Source organism: Megalops cyprinoides, chromosome 20 (genome assembly GCF_013368585.1).
Source record: "Megalops cyprinoides isolate fMegCyp1 chromosome 20, fMegCyp1.pri, whole genome shotgun sequence".
Lineage (NCBI taxonomy): Eukaryota > Metazoa > Chordata > Actinopteri > Elopiformes > Megalopidae > Megalops > Megalops cyprinoides.
Window position 1 is genome coordinate 28,281,439 of NC_050602.1, and position 23,099 is coordinate 28,304,537.

Sequence of the window (23,099 nt, forward strand, 5' to 3'; positions counted from 1 at the left end):
TGAGAGGAAGGACTTGCTGTGGAGCAGCAATCATGTGGGACTGAAGTTCACAGAGGATGGAAAGCATTACCAACTCCTGCTGTTGTTGCACATCATTTTAAGGCACAGAAGTGGAAATATGGCATCAGATCTTTTCATGGTTCTCCAGGAATTGTCTGTTCTGTCTATTCTTTAATTTTATTTGGACACAACACTGCTGTACCACCACACCACCTCTGCTTCCTACCTTTATTTTGTTGTATTAACTCACTTAATTCAGAGCTAAAATAATCACAGAAAAAAACTGAATCCGCATGATCAATCCAAAACGATGAACTCGGAACAGTTTCTTATAGCCAAGAGGTCCAGCTGCATTCTATATTGTGCATCCGGAACAGAGGTCAGGAGGTTTTTGTCGCATTGAGGGGGGGAGGCTACGTGTTAAATAGTGTAAGAACGTCAATCAGAGGACATACTCTTCAAACAAGCTTTAAATGCATATAAAATAAGTGAGAGTGGCGGTGGCTAATCGTGAACGAACAGCGCGATGGTTATTTTACACAAGCTGGATGATGGTTCTTTCAGCTTCGTTTCCGATTATGCTGAGCTCTGAGAACGGGTACGTGCTTTCAGTTTCACCAAAACCGATTTTAAAAATACGCAAAGACTGGTAACCAGCTGGGTCGCCTCACACTCCTTCCACAGCCGTACCTCAGCATTCAGCTATAAACCACAATGCCCAGAAGCCACAGCGAAGCAGCGCCTTTTGTGATTGGCTACGTCACACGATTTTTTTATTGGTTGTTGTGGTCAGTTCTGAGAGGGTGCCATTCGTAGATTCTGTTTATGTAGCTAGCTGGCTAGGTCGCAAGCAAGCGGCAGTACATTTATAAGAAAATAAGGTGAGTATCTAGCTATATTAATTTCATCTTAAAAAAATATGGGCAATGTGTGTACTCTTTTCTCTTAACAGTCCACGATGTGTGGATATTTAAGTCCACTATGGATCACCTAGGTAGCTGGCTAGCTATTCAGACTGGCAAATGTAAGATGCTAGCTAGATAGCTAACAGCGGGATAGCTAGCAGTCCACGGAGCTGCTGATTTTATTAAAATAAGACGAAGGCGTAGCATGACGATCAGTTTTGGGCTTGTTCATGTTGAGGTCTGCTAAAGAAGATTGTGTCGATTTGAGCTAGCTGCCTTAGACATCATGCTTGGTTTGAATGCTAGCTAGCTATCTAGACCATTTCAATTAATGCAGCACAATCATGCCGAGGTGGCGTTACACGTTAGGTGTTGTTTAAAATGCTAATAGCAATAATGTTAGTATTTTTCAAGCTGTCCATTTCCCGCTTCCCATAGTTATGTGTCTGTTGAAAATATTCTCCCATTCAGCTGTTCCTGTCGTTCCTGCGCAAGCCTTGCAATTCTGAATGACACTTTAAAAAGTGGGTTATGATCTGCAAAATGTAAATGCACTGTCGCTTATATTACATGTTTTTATGTGACTATTTAGCCTTTTAAATTTGTTCTTGCGCCAGTTTTGACTCAGTTATTGAAACTGCATAAACCACGTGCATATTTGGAATTTTCCACTATGAATGGGGTGCTAGTACACGCTCTTGCTGTGTAGCATTTCCCAGATTAACTGGGGTGGAAACTGAAACATTTTAAATTGAAACGAATGACAATAACGTAATAATTACACGCTTGCCATTTGTAAAATTTCTGCAGTGTTGTCGGCTACCATTTCCTGCTCATTTTGATGACTCTTTTTCGTTGCCATGGCAAAGTGGATGAGGGAAAGTGGAGAATGTGGAAATGGTGAGAATGTAACCCGAGTCTGTCAGAGACAACGTATCTGTACAAATCACTGGGACTGAAATGCCGCTGGTTTATGTCAGTCCAAGCAAGAATGTCGTCTGTATAAAAACGTTTCATGCTTGATATTAATTTGGATTGAATATGCATTTGAGCCTTGTCCGTTGTAAGAACCGGCCGACTAAAACATCGAGACTGTGTCGATCGTCCGACGCACGGTTGCTAATTGATATTTAATGGTTGTATTATTTGAACTGGTTTTTAAATTTGTTTTTCTAACTATTTCATGATGAATAATTCCGAACAGAAACTAACAAGCGACTTCTGTCAATGAGCATTTTCCCTCTGTATCACATCCAGCCTGCGAGTCAGTGATCACGGCCGCTGCTGACTGAGCCATGCTTATGTAGATGACTGAAATTGACAGAAGGCCAGCTGTAAATTGGCCTGGTGTGTGGTTTTTGTTCTTTCCTGAAAGTCTGATAGTATGATAGATGATTCTGAATGATGTCATTTCTATACATTTACATTTAGTTGCTACGCAGACAATCTTATCTACAGCAATGTACACAGGTGACAGTTTTTACATGTAAATACAGCACGATATTTACAGCGGCAATTCAGGTTCAAGCTCAAGTTTGTCTTTTTCATGTGCAATTACATGAAAGAGACAAACATGATCATTATATTTTGTAATGATAGAGTACTTAGGTTGTACATATTGTTTTGCACTTATATGTGTACCTAGACTCACAATTGTGATTTCAGCACTATCTTTGGCACTGATGCTAGTTCATGTGTGATTAGGGGTGTCTTGTTTGTGCAACTTTTCGAGCCACTTTATTAGATGCGCTGTGTAAGTCGCTCTGTAAGCATCTGCTAAATGACAATAATAAGTAGCACTTTATTGATCCAAAACGGAAATTGCCTAATAATGTGATGTGATGTAAGGTAAGATGAGGGTGTGCTTCCCGCGGCTCCACATGGCTGCCACCCACCCACCCGCCGCCCACCCGCCTGTCTCACTGCAGGCTGTGTGTCATGGCCGCCGCCCGCCTGTCTCACTGCAGGCTGTGTGTCATGGCCGCCGCCCGCCCACCTGTCTCACTGCAGGCTGTGTGTCATGGCCGCCGCCCGCCTGTCTCACTGCAGGCTGTGTGTCATGGCCGCCACCCGCCCGCCTGTCTCACTGCAGGCTGTGTGTTTGTGCAGCAGTGCTATACCCAGGAGCTGGGGAGGAAATGAGCTGTAGAGAGACGCAGACGAAGCAATGTTCCTGCGGACCCCGCCGGCGTGCGCAAACGCTCCGACACTGACCGCCCCACACGCCCGACCCATGCTGAGAGCCACGGCACGGTGCGTATCCTTAACCCCACACCTGTACAGCACTGACAGTCAGGCCCTTTACCCCACACCTGTACAGCACTGACAGTCAGGCCCTTTACCCCACACCTGTACAGCACTGACAGTCAGGCCCTTTACCCCACACCTGTACAGCACTGACAGTCAGGCCCTTTACCTCACACCTGTACAGCACTGACAGTCAGGCCCTTTACCTCACACCTGTACAGCACTGACAGTTAGACCCTTTACCTCACACCTGTACAGCGCTGAGAGTTAGGCCCTTTACCCCATACCTATACAGCACTGAGAGTTAGAACCTTTACCCCATACCTATACAGCGCTGAGAGTTAGACCCTTTACCCCATACCTATACAGCGCTGAGAGTTAGACCCTTTACCCCATACCTATACAGCGCTGAGAGTTAGGCCCTTTACCCCATACCTATACAGCGCTGAGAGTTAGGCCCTTTACCCCATACCTGTGCAGGTGTGTGTGTGTGTGTGTGTGTGTAATTAAATACAGTTTGCTAAGACTTCAACAATATCAGCATAACTACCATGTCACTAAATATTCGTAGTACTTTAGTAAACCTTAGTAGTATATTTAAATTTCCTTCAAACCTGTGAAAGCTGTATTTAATAAATTAGGGAGGCCTGGAGTTCAAACCTCCATTTTTCACAATTTTTTTGTGTATAAACAAGCGGTGTGTAAAAGCACGCTTGAGTGGGGGAGGTTGACACGTCTGTTCTGTATGTCAGAGCTGGTCACTTTCTCTGTGTTTCACACTCATCATGCAGCTCATCCAACGATGGTCATTATACTGGCCTCTTTAGAGTGCTGTGCAGTGCAAACCACAAAGAAAAACCATCACAGGGGCCAGCGATGACTGCTCCCAGCACAGAGCAATGCTGATGATTCTACACATCTCAGACCCAGACTCATTCCCACTCTGTTCAGACGGGGAACCTGGGACAGAAGAGGCTCTTAAGATGGAAAATGGAAAGCTGGAAAGATTTTTTTAAGTCTGTAAATGTGCTTTGGTCCAGAAAGTTACAGGGGTGTGAGGGAGGAAGGGCGAGTCAGACACTCAGCAGAAGGCGTTTGGTGTAAGTGGTGTCCTGAAATGACTGCTGTTTGCTGCAGTGAGAATCATCAGTGCACAGCATTTGCATGTGTGTAGGCCTGGACCCTGCAGAACACTGCCTGCCTTTTATGGAAGCAGGTTATATAACGTGTGGCTGAAAGGCTGGAGTACAGCACAGGTGGGCCAGAGGCAGCCGTGGCACACCTTCATGTGCAAAGAACAGCATGTTATTTTAGCACATTCACACGCACACACACACGCGCACACACGTGCAAAAGAGGTACATGAGTGTGTTTCTGCTGACAGAGTGTTAGCTGATGAGCACACGCTGCTACGCATATTTATGGCCATGTACACATTTATACTGTTGAAATTAAAAATATAAGTTTATTAGAGGTTGAGGATATTTAGGGTGTGGTAGGTATTTACAGTTTTCAACTGAAATAAAAGATAAAAAGATTGAGTAGAGAGTAAAAAGAATGGAGCTGAAGCAGGAGACAGAACTGCCCTGTGTGCATTATATGCTTTGGTGTACATTTGATAAAGTGCTACAGTGCTACGTGAACATTACGATGTACCTTACAGTGTACATTTCTAAGTGCTTGTTCATTATTTTCAGTGGAATTACACATATGACCCTCCAAGGACACTTCTGTTCACGCTTGCTGTGTGGACCTGTTTCTGGACAGTCCTGCCCCCTAACTTCTTCTGTAATGATTGATTATTGATTGCTGTGGTGTACTGTAATCAATTACACAGGTGATGATTTCCACTATTGTTGTACACCACTGAGCGTTACTGTGCTATGTTGCTAAGCAACTGGGTCTTTATGTGCATCAGTGCAGAAACAATCAGGAACAATCAAACAAAAAATCATGTGAAATGACTTTGAGGTGCCTGTTCAGAAATCACAAACCCAGCACAGAGCCAGCTTGTCAGGGGTCTCGGTCTCTGGAAACTGGTCATTTTCATAGTTTACTCACTCTTGTTGATGATGGTCTCAAAGATCACCTGTAAACAGACTGTATAGATCTCTACAGTTGTCTGTATCCAGTTGATTTTCTTGTCCATTTTTGCCTCGGCCCAGCAGGTGTAGATCTCTTCCTCTGAGCTCTTGGCTGTGTGTTAGTCTCAGTGTCTGAGATACAGCTGTGCAGCTGAGCCCCTCAGGGCCAAGGGCTCCTTGGTGTTGTAGCACTCATATCAAAAGTCATTGGCATGTGGACGTTCCAATAAATGAAGAAATGGCTCATGAAAATTCATTAATTGAGGATTGTATAAAAATACTGTATGAATACATTTATTCTGTTCAGAGAGTTTATCTGAATATTATCTGAAAGTTAAATATCAGAACATTGTTGTTTAAAGTTGAACACCACCTTTATCCACCCATTCGGAGCTCAGATCCTGGGAGCTGCGGAGAGGCGATCCTGCTGGACTTACAGTGCTCACCTTTTCCTTTGCAGCTGTCATGGAGAACAAGACCAATGGCTCAGTGGACACCAGAGCGTAAGCGATCAAATGCCTTTGTTTTAAACCCTGGTCACAGTATAATTCTGTGTAACTACCTTTGAATGTTGTGGATTAATGGAAGAGGACAGAATATGATACACCTTTATAAACTGTGAAAGGATGATAACTGAGGTTCAGCGTGCTGATGGTGTGTGTTTGTGTTTGGTAAATCTGTCCTTGCTGGGTTTCAGTGTGAATGACCGGGAAGCACTGTGTGTGGAGGGTGTAACAGTAAGATCTCCCTGTCACCCTGCAGTCTTGTGGGGAACGGGCGGCTTCCTGACCCCGCCCACTGGGCTGTAGCTGATGTGGTGGAGTATTTCAGAGCTGCTGGCTTTGAGGAACAGGCCGCTGCCTTCCAGGACCAGGTACCACAGAGCCTTTTCACCCTCTATCACACACACACACACACACACACACACACACACACACACACACACACACACACACACACACACCCACTCTCACACGTGCTCTCACCCTCACACATACACACACACACACACACACACACACACATCCTCACACATGCTCGCTCACACACACACACACACACACACACACACACACAAGCTCGCTCACACACACACACACACAGACAACACACATCCTCACACATGCTCGCTCACACACACACACACACACACATCCTCACACATGCTCGCTCACACACACACACACACACACACACACACACACACACACACACTCCCTCTCACATGCGCACACACACACACACACTCACTCTCACGCGCGCACACACACACTCCCGCTCTCACCCTCACACATATATACACACACACACACTCCCTCTCACATGCACACACTCACTCACACACACACACTCACTCACTCACTCACTCACTCACTCACTCACTCACTCACTCACTCTCACACGCACACACACACATACACACTCCAACTCTCACCCTCACACACACACTCCCTCTCACATGCACACACACACACACACACTCACTCTCACGCGTGCACACACACACTCCAACTCTCACCCTCACACACACACACACACACACACAGGCAGCACACACAGACACCCCGAGGCAGCCTGGCCTAAATGGCAGTAATGAGCAGCAGTACTCTTTGGAGTTGCTGCAGCAGTCACAGAAAGTGTTGTTCGGTGTTTACTGAGTACATGTCGGGTAGTTGCTATGAAAGGAATGTAAAATTTTGCATTGGAATATTTCTCTTTTACACACAGGAACCCCCCCCCCACAGATACACACTGTGTATTTCATAGATACACGCATGGCACTTCTGTTTGTATATAAGCATCAAATGCATTATGTTACAAGTATGTACAGTTTAGCCTGTTGGCACAGTTTTTTCTGATTTCATTGTTTTTAAAGTTAATCTGAAACACGCCTGCAGGTTTGATTCTCACACACTCGCTGTTCCCTGCGGGTTTGACTCTCACACACTCGCTGTTTCCTGCGGGTTTGACTCTCACACACTCGCTGTTTCCTGCGGGTTTGACTCTCACACACTCGCTGTTTCCTGCAGGAAATAGACGGCAAATCCCTGCTGCTGATGACGCGTAATGACGTCCTGACCGGGCTGTCAATCAAGCTGGGTCCCGCACTGAAGATCTACGAGTACCATGTGAAACAGCTACAGACCCAGCACCTGAAGAACAGCGCTGCATAGCACCACCTGCAGGTGGAATGAGGAGGACAATCACTGGTGGAGGTGGCTCGGTAAGAGTCTGTCCCGAGAGACGGAGCAACACAGACAAACAGACTCTGCCTGGACGATGTCTGTGTCTTGTGCAAGTTTAGCTGAACAGCAGCTGAGGAAACAGCACTCACAGGAGCTGATGTCTCTCCGGTCATCCCTGTTTCTTCTGTAAGGGAGAAGGGGGGCTCATCTTGGATTTTTTTTCTCTTCACTCGAGGTTTTTTGTTTTGACCACATGGGGTCGCTGTTACTACATCCTGAAGAGCACCCGAACAGACCACACATGGACATCGTCTTTAAATAACAGACCATGCATGGATATTATCTTTAAATAAACTCAAAGACCCGTATTCCTGGAGGAGAGTATGTGAACATGGTGTGTGTGAGACGCTGTGATCTGAGATCACCTGTCTGTAAGATCACACACCTGAGCTGCAGGCTGAGATCGTGTTGGTGGCAGATGGGTCTGATGGTGCTGCCCTCCCGCGCACAGGATGGGGGGGGGGCAGGGCAGCACAGCCCCCACACTGAGGGGGTGTTCAGTGTTATCAGGCATCTCATGGGTCCTTTCACTATGAAAAGGGTAAAATGACTCTTTGAAAATCACAAGTTTCTGAAACTGAGGCTGTGGTTTTTTTGGTCCTGTCAGAATTGACCCACTGTTTTATATTTTTACAAGTATTACACTATACTGTCAAACTTGAAGTGTGCAAGATGCTTTTGAAGCTAAGACCCCTAGCATATGGGTGAAATTTGTCGATTTTCAGACTAGTTTTTTTAATAAGTTCTGAAGTATTTCGTAACGTGTCAAAGAAACTTCTCCTGCATGTTATAACCGTGATGTTGCTCAGGGGAGAGGAACTCTGAGTTTGTACAGTGAAGCGCAACATTGCCAGGTTTGAAATTTGCAGGTATTTAAATGGTGCTCTCTCATGTGTGTCTGGCTTTTCTTTACGTTTCTAGTGTGAGCAGCTAGAACCAGAGCAGTCTGGTCGTTTGTGCTGAAGTAAGTCTCATACTGCATTATGAGTGTAACGGTGTTATTTCTGTGGTGTGTATTCAGCTGCAGCCCTGAGCCTTTTAAAACACCGTGTACCTCAGTTTTGCTGCCCCAGGGAGTCTCACGCCGTGCTCTGACACTCTGCGGTCAGCCAGCGTCCCCTCGCCGGTGCGTTTACATGTACAGCTGAGATCAAAACCTTTAAATAATTTGGTGTGTTTAACGTGAATGCTTCGTGAAGCCGGAGCTGGGACGGGATTCTGGTGTCCATGGTAACAGGTGAAGTTTCTGTATGTAAATAATGCTGCAGATGTTTATTCATTTGATAGCCTGTACTGTGACAGTGGGATGTTGTGCTGTCTGTATCTTGCTGTTTGCATTTTTCCTCAGTTAAACGATGGCAGCTGAAATGCCATTTCCGCCAGCATTCACTGCATGTTGAATATTACTGCAGATGTTTGACAACAAAAAAGCACTTCTGTCTAATAACTGGGGGACATCAGTTGTGTCAGAAAAGGGAACCAAAGAGCCCCCACCCTGAGCACCACCCTCTCCATCACGCTGCAGTGAAAGCACCACATCACCCTCCTCCACTTCCTCATGGTGACAAGCTCAGTGGTAACGGGCCGTAAACGAGGCCAACACACAGTGCATTTACCCCAGTAAACGAGAACGCCCAGCTTTCTGCTCCTGTGTAGAACAAATTACTCAATGTCCGTTTTTCTGGTGATTAAAACTCCGACCTTTGACCCTGTAAGATGTCAGCAGGTGTTGCGTTGTAACCTTTGCACGGATTCCTGTGCCAACTCTGACACTCAGCTGAGTGGTGCTTTCCAATAAAGACAACAGGCATGTAAACAGATTCTACAAGGCTTTATTCCATGTTATAAAAGTGTTGAAATTTGACAAGTTTTCACGTATTAAGGCACAATAAATTACTTTATTCCAATCGTTCCAATAGCAAACTTTTCTCCAATAATCTGTTCCCTCCACATCTATAGTGGTTCATAATTTCAGACACTCAGAACTTAAAGATTTATTACAAATTTCACAACTGGTTAAAAAAAGAAGTGGCAGTTAGCAGTAATGAGGTAAAGCAAATATGTGGCTCCTTTGCTCCCTTTTCCAAACTCCAGAGGTTGGAAAGTTCTGGGTTTCCCACATAACACCTGTAACAGCGGGTTAAAAGGCCTACAAAACAAAGACACAGACATTCATGTTACAGAAAACCTGAGAGCTTCACGGGATGCTGTGGATGTAGCACATTGAATAATCACCACCCCTCAGGAAGATTCAGTCAGAAGCCCCGTTTCCCGCTGTGGGGAGGGAATGTGGCCTACCGTTGGGCGTGGTCACAGGAAGGCGCACACTTTCTGCGGTCTGAAGGGGTTGGTGCTGGAGGACACGCCGGTCAGCAGGGCGTCCTGCTGCGCGTTCTGCAGACAGAACTGCTGCAGGTCTGCGGCTGCCTGAGACACCTGCAGGGGGCGCCAAAGCGCATCAAAACCCATTAACACAGGAGGAGCGCACATTCAAAATGTATTTAATGCTTCAGACAACAGGCGTAGTTCACTGGTGTAGTTTGGGATACAGCACCTGAAAACTCCAATTCAGCATCAACAGATAAACAAGTGTGGTTTTCCTGGTTAGTGCTTTATTTTTTTATTTAGTTTCCAGACAATAACGATTTACACCAAAGAAATGAAGCCTTCTCACTTAAGAACTGTCATCCAAATCCTGTAAAGTCACCGGGGCGGTGGGAGCACTCGCCATCCACACTCCATAACCACTCCTCAGGGCCTGCGGGATACCACCTTCCACTGATAAACCTTAAAACAGCCCTTTTTACACAAACTCTCCAAAATTTCCCAAATAAACCTCACGGCGTTCATAGACACATTTTGGTGAACCCACAGCCCGAGGTCCGGACCGAGGCTCCGGTACCTTCACTGTCTTTAGCGGAGTGTCGGATTCCCTCATTTCAAGACGACTTTTTTTTTTACACAACCTTTAATATAAGGTTTACACTGTATCAATTCTCTGACACATTTCCCGAAACTGTCCCGTAATCTGTCCTGTCTGTACTTGCTTGGTTATGTGTTTGCTTGCAAAGCGCTCCAACAAATTCTTAGTAAAATGCACTATATCAAATGAGATTTTAAGGTTAACATATTAGAAATATACACATTCAAATTATCTGTGAAACCGGGCCTGTAACAGTTAAACAAGGAATCCTAAATTGGGTGTTGAAAAGTCAGTCTAACCTATGAAGTGGCACAACTATAGAAATCTCCATGTAAAAACTGTGAAAATTTACATGGATTAGTGTAAAACCTCCAACTATTCTTCCAGAACGGATCTTCAGAGAGATCAAAGCATCTATACTTGTAAAAACATCTAAACACACCAGCTACTTCATAAGCAGCACAGACGGGGACACCAGATGCAGCTCAGAAATCCGGCTCTATCGCCAGATACTTATTTTCTTGCTAAATGGACTAGTTAGATTAAATAGTTAGCTGGACTAGTTAGATTAGCTACAGAAGTAAACCTACCCACACCCCCTTCACCAAACTAATGAAGACTCAATGCGGTTTAGCTACACATTAGCTACCTACCTAGGCTAACTTGGTTAGTAACTAAACTACCCTACCACACCCACAAACCAGGCAAGTTAGGTTGCAAGGTAACGTAGGAAACATAGGAAAATGACCAATTTTCAGATGGTAAAAGATAACAGATCCCTAGCCGGTTAGTATCCTTTGTATCAGCTCAGTTGAGCAGCTAGTTCTTTAGCAGCTGCTAGCTATAATGTGCCTTGTTAACCAAACAACTAGTCCACCTAATTAACTAGAAAACGCTATTAATCTTAACTTCACTTATTGGAACTTCATCTTAACAACTCTTAATATCAAGAACAATGAGCTAGCGATAATTTCAGCCAAACAAACAGCGATCTTCCTCGCCAGCCACCCAGCGGGTCGCCGGGAAACGCGGAGCGGCTCCGCGGGATCCGGACGCCTGTGCGCCGGGTCTGCTTACCCCGCCCAGCCTCGGAAACGCTGCATTTACAGTTTTTTACCCGCTGTGTTCAAATTAATGTTTGACTGCTGTGATCCATACCTTAACTCTGTTGATGTTCGCTTCAAAACGCAACTGCTGGACGACTTTCTTCATCACGACGAGGTTGGATGATCCCGACATCTTGCTTGTTTTCGAAGCTACAAAGAAAGAAAAGCGGCCGCAGCCCGATCCGGCGCTTCCGGTTTCAGCGAGTTCGGCACGTTCGGGCGTGAACAGTGGTGCGCATGCGCGGAGAGCCCTGTTCAGGGCGCGGCTGGAAGGCGCACGGCTGCCACCTAGCGTTCCGGGAGTCTAACTCCGCACTTCAAGCGAGAAACAAATGCACAGGTGGCCTTTGTGCATCCTCCACACAGAATATGTCATCCTACGCATAACCCGTTAAATTTATGTGTGGATAAACAATATTGCCTTGGCACAGGTGAGGTGTTGAGGTCTTCTGTGGACTCTTAATCAGAATTGAAATCCATACGGAACCTTATCCCTTCATTTAAGTAATAACAGTAATAGCAACATGAAACTTCAAAGCAGTTGCTCCACATTATCTCTGTAGTGAAATAAAACGTAGCTTACCACGCATGAGGTTGGAGATGAGTGCAGATCAGTGTCTTCACAATATCCATATGTAAATACATGCTTAGACAGTAAAACCATCAGGACCTCTAGGCTTCATCAATTTTTTATTATTCTCCATCTTTCCTTCTTTCATCTTCACAAATATTAGACAAATATGGAGCAAATATTTTCAGATGTTTTGGAATCTATATTCTTCCTTCATTAACTGCAGTGGTTGTGCATGGAGTCATTGTGTGAGGCGGCTTTGGATCTGCTACCAGTGGATTTTTCCCGTCTCCTCTCAGCATAACAGCCTTTCCTTGGCTTCATCTGACCTGCAAGGAAAACCTCAAAAATCAATAACGCTGAATAAATTCTTCCTTAATGCTTTCTAGATGTTACAAAAGCTTGTTACAAAAGAATGGCCTTCTGCAAGTAATTATTAATCACCAGAAAATTAGAGGTAAAACAGAAAACATTTTAGATATTATCAGTAGAGCTGCTTATTTGAAATTGCAACAGCAAATGCATGTTTTATATTGTACTGTCAGATGTAAGATCTGGTAAAGTATACAGAATAAATCAATTGAAAATGGTAAATATAAACCATAACAAATTAAATCAAATTAACCTAAAACACAATTTAAAGTATTTAACCTGCATGTCTAAAAACACTGTAATGCATACCAACCATAACAACTTCACTAAATAACATAACCCACATCCATCAGTAAACCCCTCTGTAATTGTAGGATGTGTTGGCTTTCACAGAGAGCAGAAGAGGGCTCACAGCAGGCAGCAGCAGGACAGGCAGGAGGTGGGCGGCTTCCTGTATCTCCCAGAGCTGGGCGGGTCCTTACACTCCTCTATAAACGCCTGCAGTTCTGACAGTGCAACTCCACCCTGCTTCTGTTGCCGCTGTTGGGGAAACAGTCATTACAAACCCTGATCCGTCTCCTGGGGAATGGCATCATAAAGTCATCAAACTCAGATAGACTCACCTTAATGGTCTCATAGGTGTCTGTGATGAGGGCGATGAAGAGGCTGAGCACCATGTAGACGAAGAGCGAGATAAAGGAGTAGAGGTACAGCCTGCTGAACAGCCACACCAGGTAGTTCTTCTGGTGAACCCCTCTGAAAGTGCGGAACATGTCATCTCCGTTGATGAGGGAGAACAGGCACTCCGACACTGTGTTCAGGGTTTGGAACTTGAAGAGGAAAAACATAACGCTCTGTATGAAAAACACAACACCCTTAAAAACACGACTGCTTTTCCTGTTCGAAAGAGGGTGGAGAGCGGAAAGCGTTTGGGACATAAGACTGTAGCCTTATGTATTTTTGTGATTTTCCATAAAGTCTATGTGTCAGGTGTTAATGTGAGAAATGTCCTTTTCTCCCATCCTGCGCTCACCTTGCTGTGGTAAGGTCCCAGGACGATCCAGCCGCAGAAGCAGTAGCCTAGGTAGATCATACCCGCACAGCAGCAGAACCGAACCACAAGCGGGAACGCTGCTCTCAGGGTGAGGATGAGAATCTACGAGCAAGAGTATATACTTTAACCCTTTACACCTGGGAAACATTTACAGACAGGTGAAGATTAAAGTCAAAATAATTCAAGTTTGTTTTTGCAGTCTTTTCCAATTTACATGCAGACTGAAGTCAGTACGTGTGTATTCAGACAAAATGCCTTACGTTATATTTCTCAAAAAAGCCAAGATACCGGATCACTCCAACCCAAACCAGCATTGTAGCTGTGCCCAGTAAAATGCTACAGACGTCGTAATTCGTTAAATTCTGGAAGAAAAGCAAAGAGCAGGTGTTAAAGTTCTACACACTGAAATTAAAGGTGTCCCAGAGCTGCATGGGAGATGAACAGGAGTTGGTCAGAATTGGTCAGCATCTCATGGCAAAGGTGCTGAGGTCAAAGGGCAAACATAAAGCTGAGATACACAGGTGACCACTGGGAGCTGAGTTAGCCATTCCCCAATTAGCTGGCCTGAAGCTTTCCAAGTCTTACAGATAATGCAATATCACAAAGCCAAGGAACCGAAGAGACAGAAGCATGGGACTTTCCTACCCTTATGAATGAAAGAAGGCTTCAGATGATCACTCCCTCAGTTACTGGGACTACTTTCATATTATGGCAAAGGTTGAGAGTGGCTGACTGGAACAGCCACAGAACTAACCTTCGTCTGGATTTCCATTTTGAGAACAGAGCCAGCAATAGTTAACGAATCACTAATGATGATCAGGATGTACCAGCCATTCACAAACTCCATTCTGTCTGACCAGGACACCTTTTTCCCACGGTGAATTTGGAAAAAGGCAGCGTACTCCTGAATGTGAATAGAAGATTAAAGATGAACACTTTAAATAACAGTTTGAACCTTGGCAGGACATTCCTAATGGAATAGATTAAGAAGTGAGCTATAAACTCTGATGAACAAAATCAGCATTAATGGCAAATTTGTCAAAGGTACTAGACTGTCTATATTTTTCTCCACAGAAGAACCACAATCCAGTACTTCTGGCTAATGTCAACTCCGACTACAGCTAACAAGCTACTAACTTCTAACTAAACTAAACTACCCCCAAACTCTTACAACTAAAACTCAAATATGCAACATGTGAAAACTGACAGGGAAATACATTCATATTATGCAATGGTTTGCAGTGTTTCTTTCTTTTTAAAAGTGCTGCAATACTATACACTACAGAACTGTTACCAGCAGCTCTCAGGCCGTGATGTCACAGTACACATAGTTCTTTTGCTTCAGACATCATAAATACCTTTTAATATTAACCTTTAGTATTTGCAGACTAAATTTGTCATGAGTATGTATTACTGACACAAGGTCATAGAAAGTGGAAGCACAGCCAGGCTTCATAGAACATAGTTTTTAAAATAAAAATAAATAAAATTCCATAAGAGAAATGAAGCCACATCTCTCCAGGGTGGAGCACTGTCTCCCATCCCCACAGGCCACAGCTTCCTTCACAAGACAGCCGTCACTCACAGACCACAGCACCAACATCACTGTATCACAACTGCTCTATACAGTACAGTCCTCATATACACAGAGCAGTGCTAACTTCCTAGCATGGTCATTGAAACTGACAGTACACTTAAGCATGGTTAGCATGGTCATAGTACAGTTAAGCCGGTTTTAGCATGCTTACAGCCTGCAGCTGCAGCCCAGTGATGACAGAGCGGACACACAGGATGAAGGACCCCATGCAGGCCAAGATAACGAGGGAGTCAAAAAGCAGCAGGGACTGGATGCTTCCGCCAGCTGAAAAGATGAGACCCAGACAAGTGAAAAACAGCAACACCTGCTACAAGCCAAGCAGAAATCAGAACTGTTAGCGTAGCCTATGACACTGAGATAACAGGGCTGGAAGCACCAGACATGCAGATACATAAAATTCAGACAAAATTCTAAATATGCACATAAATTACATGTAAACTAAATGCTAGAAAGGAAATTCTTAATAAAACTGAGCTACCAGAGGGGATACTGAAGGGTGGGTGATCAGACCGTAATACACAGAGCCAGCGTTTAAAACATGCTTCAGCTGCATCCCTCTCTGGCTGCAGGTGTGCACAGAAAACAAAGACGTGAGTGAGGGGTGCAGTACTCACAGGCTCCTGTCACATTCCAGTCCTTACACTCCGTGATGCTGACATCATTGTGTAAAGTGACTCTTATTCTTCCACTGTGGGCTCGGTTATCGAAGGTTATCTGCAGAGACACCGTGCAGCATATGGCAGGTAAGGGAAATGAACACAACATCCCGACATGCAAGGTAGCTCCACAGCTCTGGTTACCTAACAAATAAACAAGGTCATTTCTCCAAATAAACTTCCCAGTGGAGCACCGGGTTGGTCCTCTTTCATTATGCGCTGTAGGCTGTCCGTACGAGGACAGAGTTTTCCACGCGTGACTCACAGTGATGGAGAAGTCGTAGCAGTCTGGCAGCTCGTGGTGGCGCACGGTCTGCAGATTGATGGCCTTCAACTTGAAGTAAACAGTTACAGAGAGCAACCTTAAAGTGGACGGATGCAAAAAACCAAAGATGAATGAGTATATTCCAGGAATGTTTGAATTTTAAGCACTGTAGTTTTCACTATAAGGAGAGCGCTAATGTGGGCATATGCTAACAGCGTTACTGACTCAGAGAAAGTACCTCTTGAAGTCCAGAGTGAAATTCAGCTGCTCTCCTGCTGAAAGGGGGAGTGTCAGCGGCTGGAAGGGGTACACATCTGTGCACTCTGTCAGAAGGAGACACACAGATCATTACAGCATCCAAACCGCACATTCACACCATGTGACTCTCAAGTGGTTTTTTGTGGTCATTTCCTCCGCTGTGTGTTTTTCCAGTCACCGGCCCCAGCCCGTCAGACGTTCCAGCCGCAGGCCTGCTGTCCTCTGCAGCCGGGCGCAGGCGGGTGCTGGGAGCCCTACCCGTCTCAATGTGGGGGTCGATGTGGAAAGAGTCGTTGCCGGGAAAGATGCTGCCGTCTCGGTAGAAATTCTGGCACAGAGAGAGGGGCGTGGCCGTGCCACCAGTCATCTCGTAGGCATGGTTACCCGCAGTCAGATTCTGAAGGCTTGTGTACTGCACAAAACAATCAAAAATGGATGTGTAAGTGAGCAGCTGGAAAGAGGCTCTGCAGGATAAGGGCACCGTGAGCAGGAACACGTCTTTGTCTTTGCTGAATTCTGATTTCTTTACTGTTATGGCTCATATTGGCATTACAGTTTGTTTCGGAGGGGAAGAAAAGCAAACTTTATTTGGAGGAAGTGCTTTCAGTGATTGACGGAACAACAGCTATTTTTTCCAACACAGTGCTGGAAAACAACCCATGAACTGGATTTCCGTAAGAAGAACAAGGTATTCAGCTGAGTCCTGACATTGGCAAACAATAAACCCAGATGAAATTAACCACAATGCCCTTAAATGAACAGGGGCTGTACTGTGGTTTCTCTCAGAGTGTAAAAAGAACAGAGGAACCCGGAGGCTTCCTCTACTCACAATACGCTTGAAATTCGTCCCATCTGTCATTTCTGCTACCATTAAATGTGTGTGTATATAACTGAATGAATGTCACACAGGACACAAACATGCAGCACTCTGATGTCATCATTATTTATAACAACTTGGATCAGGAATAATTTGGGGATAATTCTCGGCTGGAGGCTCCACCACACAGACCTAAATATCTCCTTCTGATTCCACCAGACTAAAGACAGTCATGTCAACAGAGCTGTGTTAGACCTCATGACTGTGTTCCACTCCACAGCTACTGATGACAGCACTGTGAATCATTCAAGCTTTTTACAGCCACCAGACAAAACACCATACATATATCATAAAAGCATGCACTACATCAGCCCAATATCTGATGCCAAAATGAAGCAACATAGCAATTTAGTATATCTGAAGGCATTATTTCGAGGAAATATCAAGTTCTCTTAAGTTTGTGATTAAACAGCATTTCACTCTGTTATTTTCCATTTAAAAACACTTACCAAAAGCTAGTATATTCATGTAATAAATCCAAATTTTGCAAAACATAAATTGTAAGAGGTGGATGTTCCCGTACAGATAGCATCATCATGTCACAGTCGGACTGTAGAATTCTGGTTGTTTTTCTAAGCAGGTGAGGCCCTATCTTCAGACACACCCACTTCACAGGTGCCTTTTCTCCAGTATGCAGATTTATATCATTAAAACCTGTGTACACAGGTACACACTGTTCATACATGATGTGATTAACACTGTCGGTACACGATAAATTTACCCTAAACAGTTACAGCACCCTTCACTGTTCACAGGGCATTTCCAGAAGAGTAAGAGCGTGTCTTGACTTTGTCAGCACCTGATGAAGGATAAAGTCGATGTGGTCATACACTTCTTTCCTGGTGTACACAGCATACGAGTCCAGGCTGCGGTCAGTGTATCCTTTCAGAAAGAGGTGTCTGAAAGCCATAAGGTTCTCCTCTTTAAATGTGACCATCATCTGATTACTGAGTCCAAATGACACCAGCTGAAAGCAGAGATGTGTTCACAAGTTAGACCAGTACTTGCAGAGGTTAGAGCTCACTGATCTATTCTACTGCACAGATTACATTTACATTACATTTATTCATTTGGCAGACACTTTTATCCAAAGCGATTTACAAGTGAGACAGAGTACAACACAAGCAAATGCTATACATGCAGTCACAAAGTTAGAAGTGCTGCATGACCAAGTTTCAACAGTTGGCCAGACAAGGTACACAAGTGCATTAAACCATTAAATTTGAAATTACAATGACATACAGTCTTACTCTTTATTTTTAAAAGATCTCTTTAGAAACCCTTACCTGAATTGTAATGAGGCAGATCTTAAGGATCTGAAGCATAAGTTTCCATGGTTTTCGTCCTCGTGCTCTGAATTTATCGCAGGGATTCATGAAATAGTATTTGAGCTTCCTGCGGAAATTATCCACGGCCTCTGAGTCTGGCTCCCCGTCACGCTTAGCCCACAGACAGGGGAAGCCGGGGGGCGTCTGTCCGTCCATCCCTGCGAATGAGAGCAGGTCTCCTGTAAGCTCCTGTTTTAGCGCTGCCGCGCAGTCCCGGACAACGCACAGTCATTCTGCGCGCCCTGAAACGGTTTTATGACGGAAATGTGCTGAAACTCGGGTTACTACTGACAACTATATTTTTATTTAAGGATGTTGCACACCACGATAACAGTGTCTCCTTTAAAGGTTTTATTTTAAATTCAGCGTACACTTTTTTCTGAAAGATGAGCAGGTGTTCAGAGATATTAGACTGCACTGAGTAAAATGTATCATTCCAGTCATTCCTTTAGCTCAGAAACCAGCCTGACTTCATTCTCAGACCTTCTCTGACATTCCGATGACTGATAAGCATCTCAGACTCATGAAAACCCAAACGCTGAAATACTTAAAGCAGTGTCGTCAACTAAATTATTCCAAATACATGATGCGAAGTATATATTGTTCAAGACAACTACAAACGAATCACGTCTATTTACAAGGTACATGGATGAGCCAGCTGGACATTTTGCCGTGTGTGACGTGTCCTGATAGCGGACTGATGTAAGGATGCATTACTGAGTACAGTTTACATCAAGGAAAAGTGTGAGCGTAAAACTCCTCTGCTTCCCATGTTTCATTAAAGCTAACTCCCGAATTTAAAGGAAAAATGAAGGCCATCATAACACTGTAGAAGTTATCTAGGCCTACTGCTGTGAAGAACACACTTCAACAGACTGAAACAGGTGAGTCGCCAGGTCAGTCCCAGTCTGTTTTATATCGGGTAGCTCTGCTAGGTGTTTAGTTTCATTCCATCAGGTTTAAGACTACCCAGCTACATCCTACTTTCATTCTCACCCTCGGGATAGCGCTGCGCGTTTTATAGTTTTGCTAATCCAGGTCGAGTTATACACTTTCTGTACGTTTAATGAGTCTGCATAATAATGAAGTTTTCAACGGACGGGTACTAAAACAGTGCATTAACACAACATCCCTGATCCTTCAACTGCTCAAAAAGAATATGCTGACAATTAGCATATGTGAAGTCGGCTAGCTCTGTAACATGCACCAGAAATCTAATACGACTTGTGATACCCTAGTACACCTCTGTTATCTCCATGGTGAACATTCTGTCTCCTGCCGTATTATATGTAGCATGTTATTTCAGCAGTTGTAGTTTAGGGTTCCTACCTGTATCCTTAAAATACTCCAATAATTATGAGAATAACTTGCCGGGTAAAGCAGCAGACACACGGTTATCGTTGTGGCGCGACGCTGCCAGGTTGTGTCCGTCACTGCGCTCCAGTCACCGCGGAGTGGAGACTGTCATCCCAGCAGGAAACAGATCTGCCAAACTGAAGAAAGCGTCGCGATGAGCAGAGGAGAGATGCATGCACCAAGACGACCTCTGTTTGAAATTCATTTCAGTTTGGAGTTTCTTACAAAGATTGCACTTCATTAACATTGCATCGCTAAGACCTACACCACGGTCGCTACAGCACTGAAATACCTTCTCTCGTGTGGTGGGATATGGCGAGATGTAGGGCGCTATATACTCACTCAAGTCACGACGCAAGCACGGGCGCATATACACCGTACATACGGCTATGTGAATGGCCCAAGTCAATGCATCATTTACAATATATCTTATTAATAACCATAATCTCAGTTTTTCGAAACAAAGTGTTAGTGCCTCAGAACGTGTGTGTTTAAGCCGCACAGAGCCCTGATTTGCCTGCTGTCCAACTTTAAGAAGAAACTGTTTGCTAGTCCGTCGCCTTTATGCTCGTCAATGGCCCGACAAAACTACAGTAGCTAAAACTGTGAAAATATAATTTATATAAACTACGCACTCCAGTTTGTAGACGAACTGTTTAGAAGAGCACCGTAACAGTTTTGGGTCACGACAATGATCACTGTGTTTCAGGTTTTGTATCAGGGTTGGGATTTTGAAGAGAAGTATTTCGAAAATCTTCCACTGAGGAAAATGTCTTTGTGAAATGTAATTTTCTCGCAGATTTTCTCGTGTATCGACCGACGGGCCGACCGAGGAGCGCAGGGGCACGTGTTCAGCGGAGGTGCGCGTGTCAGGCATATGAATAAATACCAATCCCGCGCCATGTGCATCAGGTCAGAAACAGGCCCATAATTTACATACTGAATTCATATCGTCAAAAAATTAAAGACCGCTGACAAAAAAAAAACACGCAGGCCCCGATGCACGCACGGGCCGTGTGTAGTAAAAATGCGTTACTCCAGGATCAACCTAGTATTTATGCCTTAAATTCTTCAATAAAACTATTCAGTGGAAAGTAAACGTATAGCTCAAGATGAAGAGTTAGGGTCTAAACACGCAATTCACAAGTAAAGTTGAAAAAACGTGGTTTAATCAATGAGTGAATTTGAAGGGGTCTTGGAGGCGACATCACACACGGTCACTCACAGGAGACGAGATAAAACTTAAGTGTATCTGGGAAAATCTCAAAACCCATGACATTTATTTCTGAAGAATGGTGGCTGATGTTATTATGTGTGTGTAACTGATTATTGTTTATAATACTCAATATTGTTTGTAACATTAATTACTATTTGTGTTACTGATTATTGTTTGTAATATTATTATTGTTGCTTGTAATTTCTGTTACAGGTTAAAATTAATACTGTTTGTGTTACTGTGGTAACGTTTCATGTCTGTAATAATGACTGTAATGCTCTCTGAGTCCATTGATTCTCTACCTTTGGCATGAGAACAGTGACTTCACTACATCAGAGTTCGATCTTTAAAGGGGACAAAACATAATGTATATCAATTGAATATGAAAATACAATGACAAGAAGTGATTCAAAGCATAAGTGAAAAACAAATTCCTGAAATACTCCCAACATAACAGTTTATCCCAGCAGCTACATGAATGGATATAGACTACCTAATTGATTATATTAGGTTTAAATGTTAATCACATCACAGACACAAACAGACTTGACTTAGAAATTGACACAGAAATTTACAGGTCTGAATGCTTTATACAACACACAATATGGCAAAAAACAATACAGATACAGTTCAAATGAATTATTTCACATCATCATAACATCTGTGCTCCCTGTATGACCAGACTAACGGTCAGGTAACATGCCAGGGGGAAGAGGGACAACTTTGACACAAAGTCCTATACTAAGAAAAAGTACACGATTATTTCAGATTTTACTTCGAGGAAAGTGTCCGTTTGACATGGTACTCACAAACTCATGAGAAATGTTAGTTAGAGTGTCAGGGGTCCTGAGGTCTGCAGAAATCACTGATCTGGGTTACCTGGCATATACTCATGTTGTTTTTATTTATTTTTTATAGCTACAGAATCTCTGATATTCTCTGATTGTCTGATGTTAATGTCAGCAGAGTGATGGAGAGCACAGCGGCCATGTGACGCAGTGTCTGTGGAGATGGGCCTGCATGTGGGCCTGCTCCCAGCCATGGCAGTCTCTGTGGAGATGGGCCTGCATGTGGGCCTGCTCCCAGCCATGGCAGTGTCTGTGGAGATGGGCCTGCATGTGGGCCTGCTCCCAGCCATGGCAGTCTCTGTGGAGATGGGCCTGCATGTGGGCCTGCTCCCAGCCATGGCAGTCTCTGTGGAGATGGGCCTGCATGTGGGCCTGCTCCCAGCCATGGCAGTGTCTGTGGAGATGGGCCTGCATGTGGGCCTGCTCCCAGCCATGGCAGTCTCTGTGGAGATGGGCCTGCATGTGGGCCTGCTCCCAGCCATGGCAGTGTCTGTGGAGATGGGCCTGCATGTGGGCCTGCTCCCAGCCATGGCAGAGTCTGTGGAGATGGGCCTGCATGTGGGCCTGCTCCCAGCCATGGCAGTGTCTGTGGAGATGGGCCTGCATGTGGGCCTGCTCCCAGCCATGGCAGAGTCTGTGTGGCTTTGGCTCTAACTCAACTGCATTAAACAACAGAAAAATCTCCACACTTCTTACAAGTTTGGAAAGTTTGCTCGGTCTACTTTGAAAAGCTTCCTTTAGAATCTGTGGTGTGCGCGCTTGATTGCTGACATCTCAGGACATGACTGACAGATGACTGACAGATAATGTGTGACTTTGACAGAATTTTTCCCCAGTAAAAAAATGAGGTATTAAACAAACACCCAAAACATAAGCACCAGTTTAGGGGATAAAATGTTCACTGCCAAAGTTTTCAGCTTTTTCCTGCATCAGAGAAGGAGAATGTAAGGAAAAAGGGAAAATTAAATAGTATGAAATTAAAAAAAAAAGAAAATAGCACATCGAGAGGCCAAGACTATTTAAACAATGACTCTCATGGCTAAAATTTCATCACATCCTTTATTATTGTCTTTTCTTTAATTTTATAAAACTAAATACTAACTAAAACTAAATAGTACTTATAAATACACATCCACATGTGCCTATCTATGGCAACCTGTCAGCTAGAAGTTTCACCAGATTTTGAATAT

The 23,099-nt window shown here is 44.2% G+C and overlaps 3 protein-coding genes across 5 annotated transcripts; 1 reads left to right on the forward strand and 2 right to left on the reverse strand.

Annotated features, from left to right (window-relative positions):
* Window positions 1-798: 798 nt before the first annotated feature.
* LOC118795852 (sterile alpha motif domain-containing protein 13-like) lies at window positions 799-8,165 on the forward strand. 2 transcript variants are annotated; one of them, XM_036554600.1, is made up of 5 exons: window positions 799-881; window positions 3,015-3,158; window positions 5,697-5,739; window positions 5,999-6,110; window positions 7,267-8,165. In XM_036554600.1, the coding sequence occupies exons 3-5, from the start codon at window positions 5,702-5,704 to the stop codon at window positions 7,408-7,410; spliced, it is 294 nt and encodes a 97-aa protein (XP_036410493.1). In that variant the 5' UTR covers window positions 799-881; window positions 3,015-3,158; window positions 5,697-5,701; the 3' UTR covers window positions 7,411-8,165. The 2 variants fall into 2 exon arrangements, with proteins under 2 accessions (XP_036410493.1, XP_036410494.1); XM_036554601.1 differs by having other exon boundaries at window positions 3,018-3,158.
* A 1,143-nt stretch (window positions 8,166-9,308) lies between these two features.
* On the reverse strand, window positions 9,309-11,718 carry LOC118795853 (guanine nucleotide-binding protein G(I)/G(S)/G(O) subunit gamma-5-like). The gene is made up of 3 exons (XM_036554602.1): window positions 11,564-11,718; window positions 9,781-9,918; window positions 9,309-9,631 (listed from the first exon to the last, which is right to left on the reverse strand). Exons 1-2 carry the CDS (start codon window positions 11,642-11,644, stop codon window positions 9,793-9,795), a joined length of 207 nt encoding a protein of 68 aa, XP_036410495.1. The 5' UTR covers window positions 11,645-11,718; the 3' UTR covers window positions 9,309-9,631; window positions 9,781-9,792.
* Window positions 11,719-12,193: 475 nt separating this feature from the next.
* On the reverse strand, window positions 12,194-20,065 carry LOC118795807 (mucolipin-3-like). Of its 2 annotated transcripts, none has more exons than XM_036554540.1 (14): window positions 19,861-20,065; window positions 18,448-18,647; window positions 17,961-18,128; window positions 16,543-16,696; window positions 16,265-16,349; window positions 16,027-16,123; window positions 15,720-15,819; window positions 15,257-15,369; window positions 14,263-14,412; window positions 13,769-13,870; window positions 13,488-13,610; window positions 13,078-13,284; window positions 12,867-12,994; window positions 12,194-12,411 (listed from the first exon to the last, which is right to left on the reverse strand). In XM_036554540.1, the coding sequence occupies exons 2-14, from the start codon at window positions 18,643-18,645 to the stop codon at window positions 12,378-12,380; spliced, it is 1,659 nt and encodes a 552-aa protein (XP_036410433.1). In that variant the 5' UTR covers window positions 18,646-18,647; window positions 19,861-20,065; the 3' UTR covers window positions 12,194-12,377. The 2 variants fall into 2 exon arrangements, with proteins under 2 accessions (XP_036410433.1, XP_036410434.1); XM_036554541.1 differs by having other exon boundaries at window positions 19,819-20,065.
* Window positions 20,066-23,099: the final 3,034 nt, after the last annotated feature.

Bases quoted from the DNA above. Each gene is read 5' to 3' on its own strand.
- LOC118795853 (XM_036554602.1), bottom strand. From the start codon at position 11,644: ATGTCGGGATCATCCAACCTCGTCGTGATGAAGAAAGTCGTCCAGCAG. The intron at 9,919-11,563 runs GTATGGATCACA...CGCCCCCTGCAG, and splicing joins CGAACATCAACAGAGTTAAG to GTGTCTCAGGCAGCCGCAGA.
- LOC118795807 (XM_036554540.1), bottom strand. From the start codon at position 18,645: ATGGACGGACAGACGCCCCCCGGCTTCCCCTGTCTGTGGGCTAAGCGT. The intron at 18,129-18,447 runs GTAAGGGTTTCT...CTCTGCTTTCAG, and splicing joins TCTGCCTCATTACAATTCAG to CTGGTGTCATTTGGACTCAG. The intron at 12,412-12,866 runs GTGAGCCCTCTT...TTTTCCTTGCAG, and splicing joins CTGTCCTGCTGCTGCCTGCT to GTCAGATGAAGCCAAGGAAA.
- LOC118795852 (XM_036554600.1), top strand. From the start codon at position 5,702: ATGGAGAACAAGACCAATGGCTCAGTGGACACCAGAGC. The intron at 5,740-5,998 runs GTAAGCGATCAA...GTCACCCTGCAG, and splicing joins GGCTCAGTGGACACCAGAGC to TCTTGTGGGGAACGGGCGGC. The intron at 6,111-7,266 runs GTACCACAGAGC...TGTTTCCTGCAG, and splicing joins CCGCTGCCTTCCAGGACCAG to GAAATAGACGGCAAATCCCT.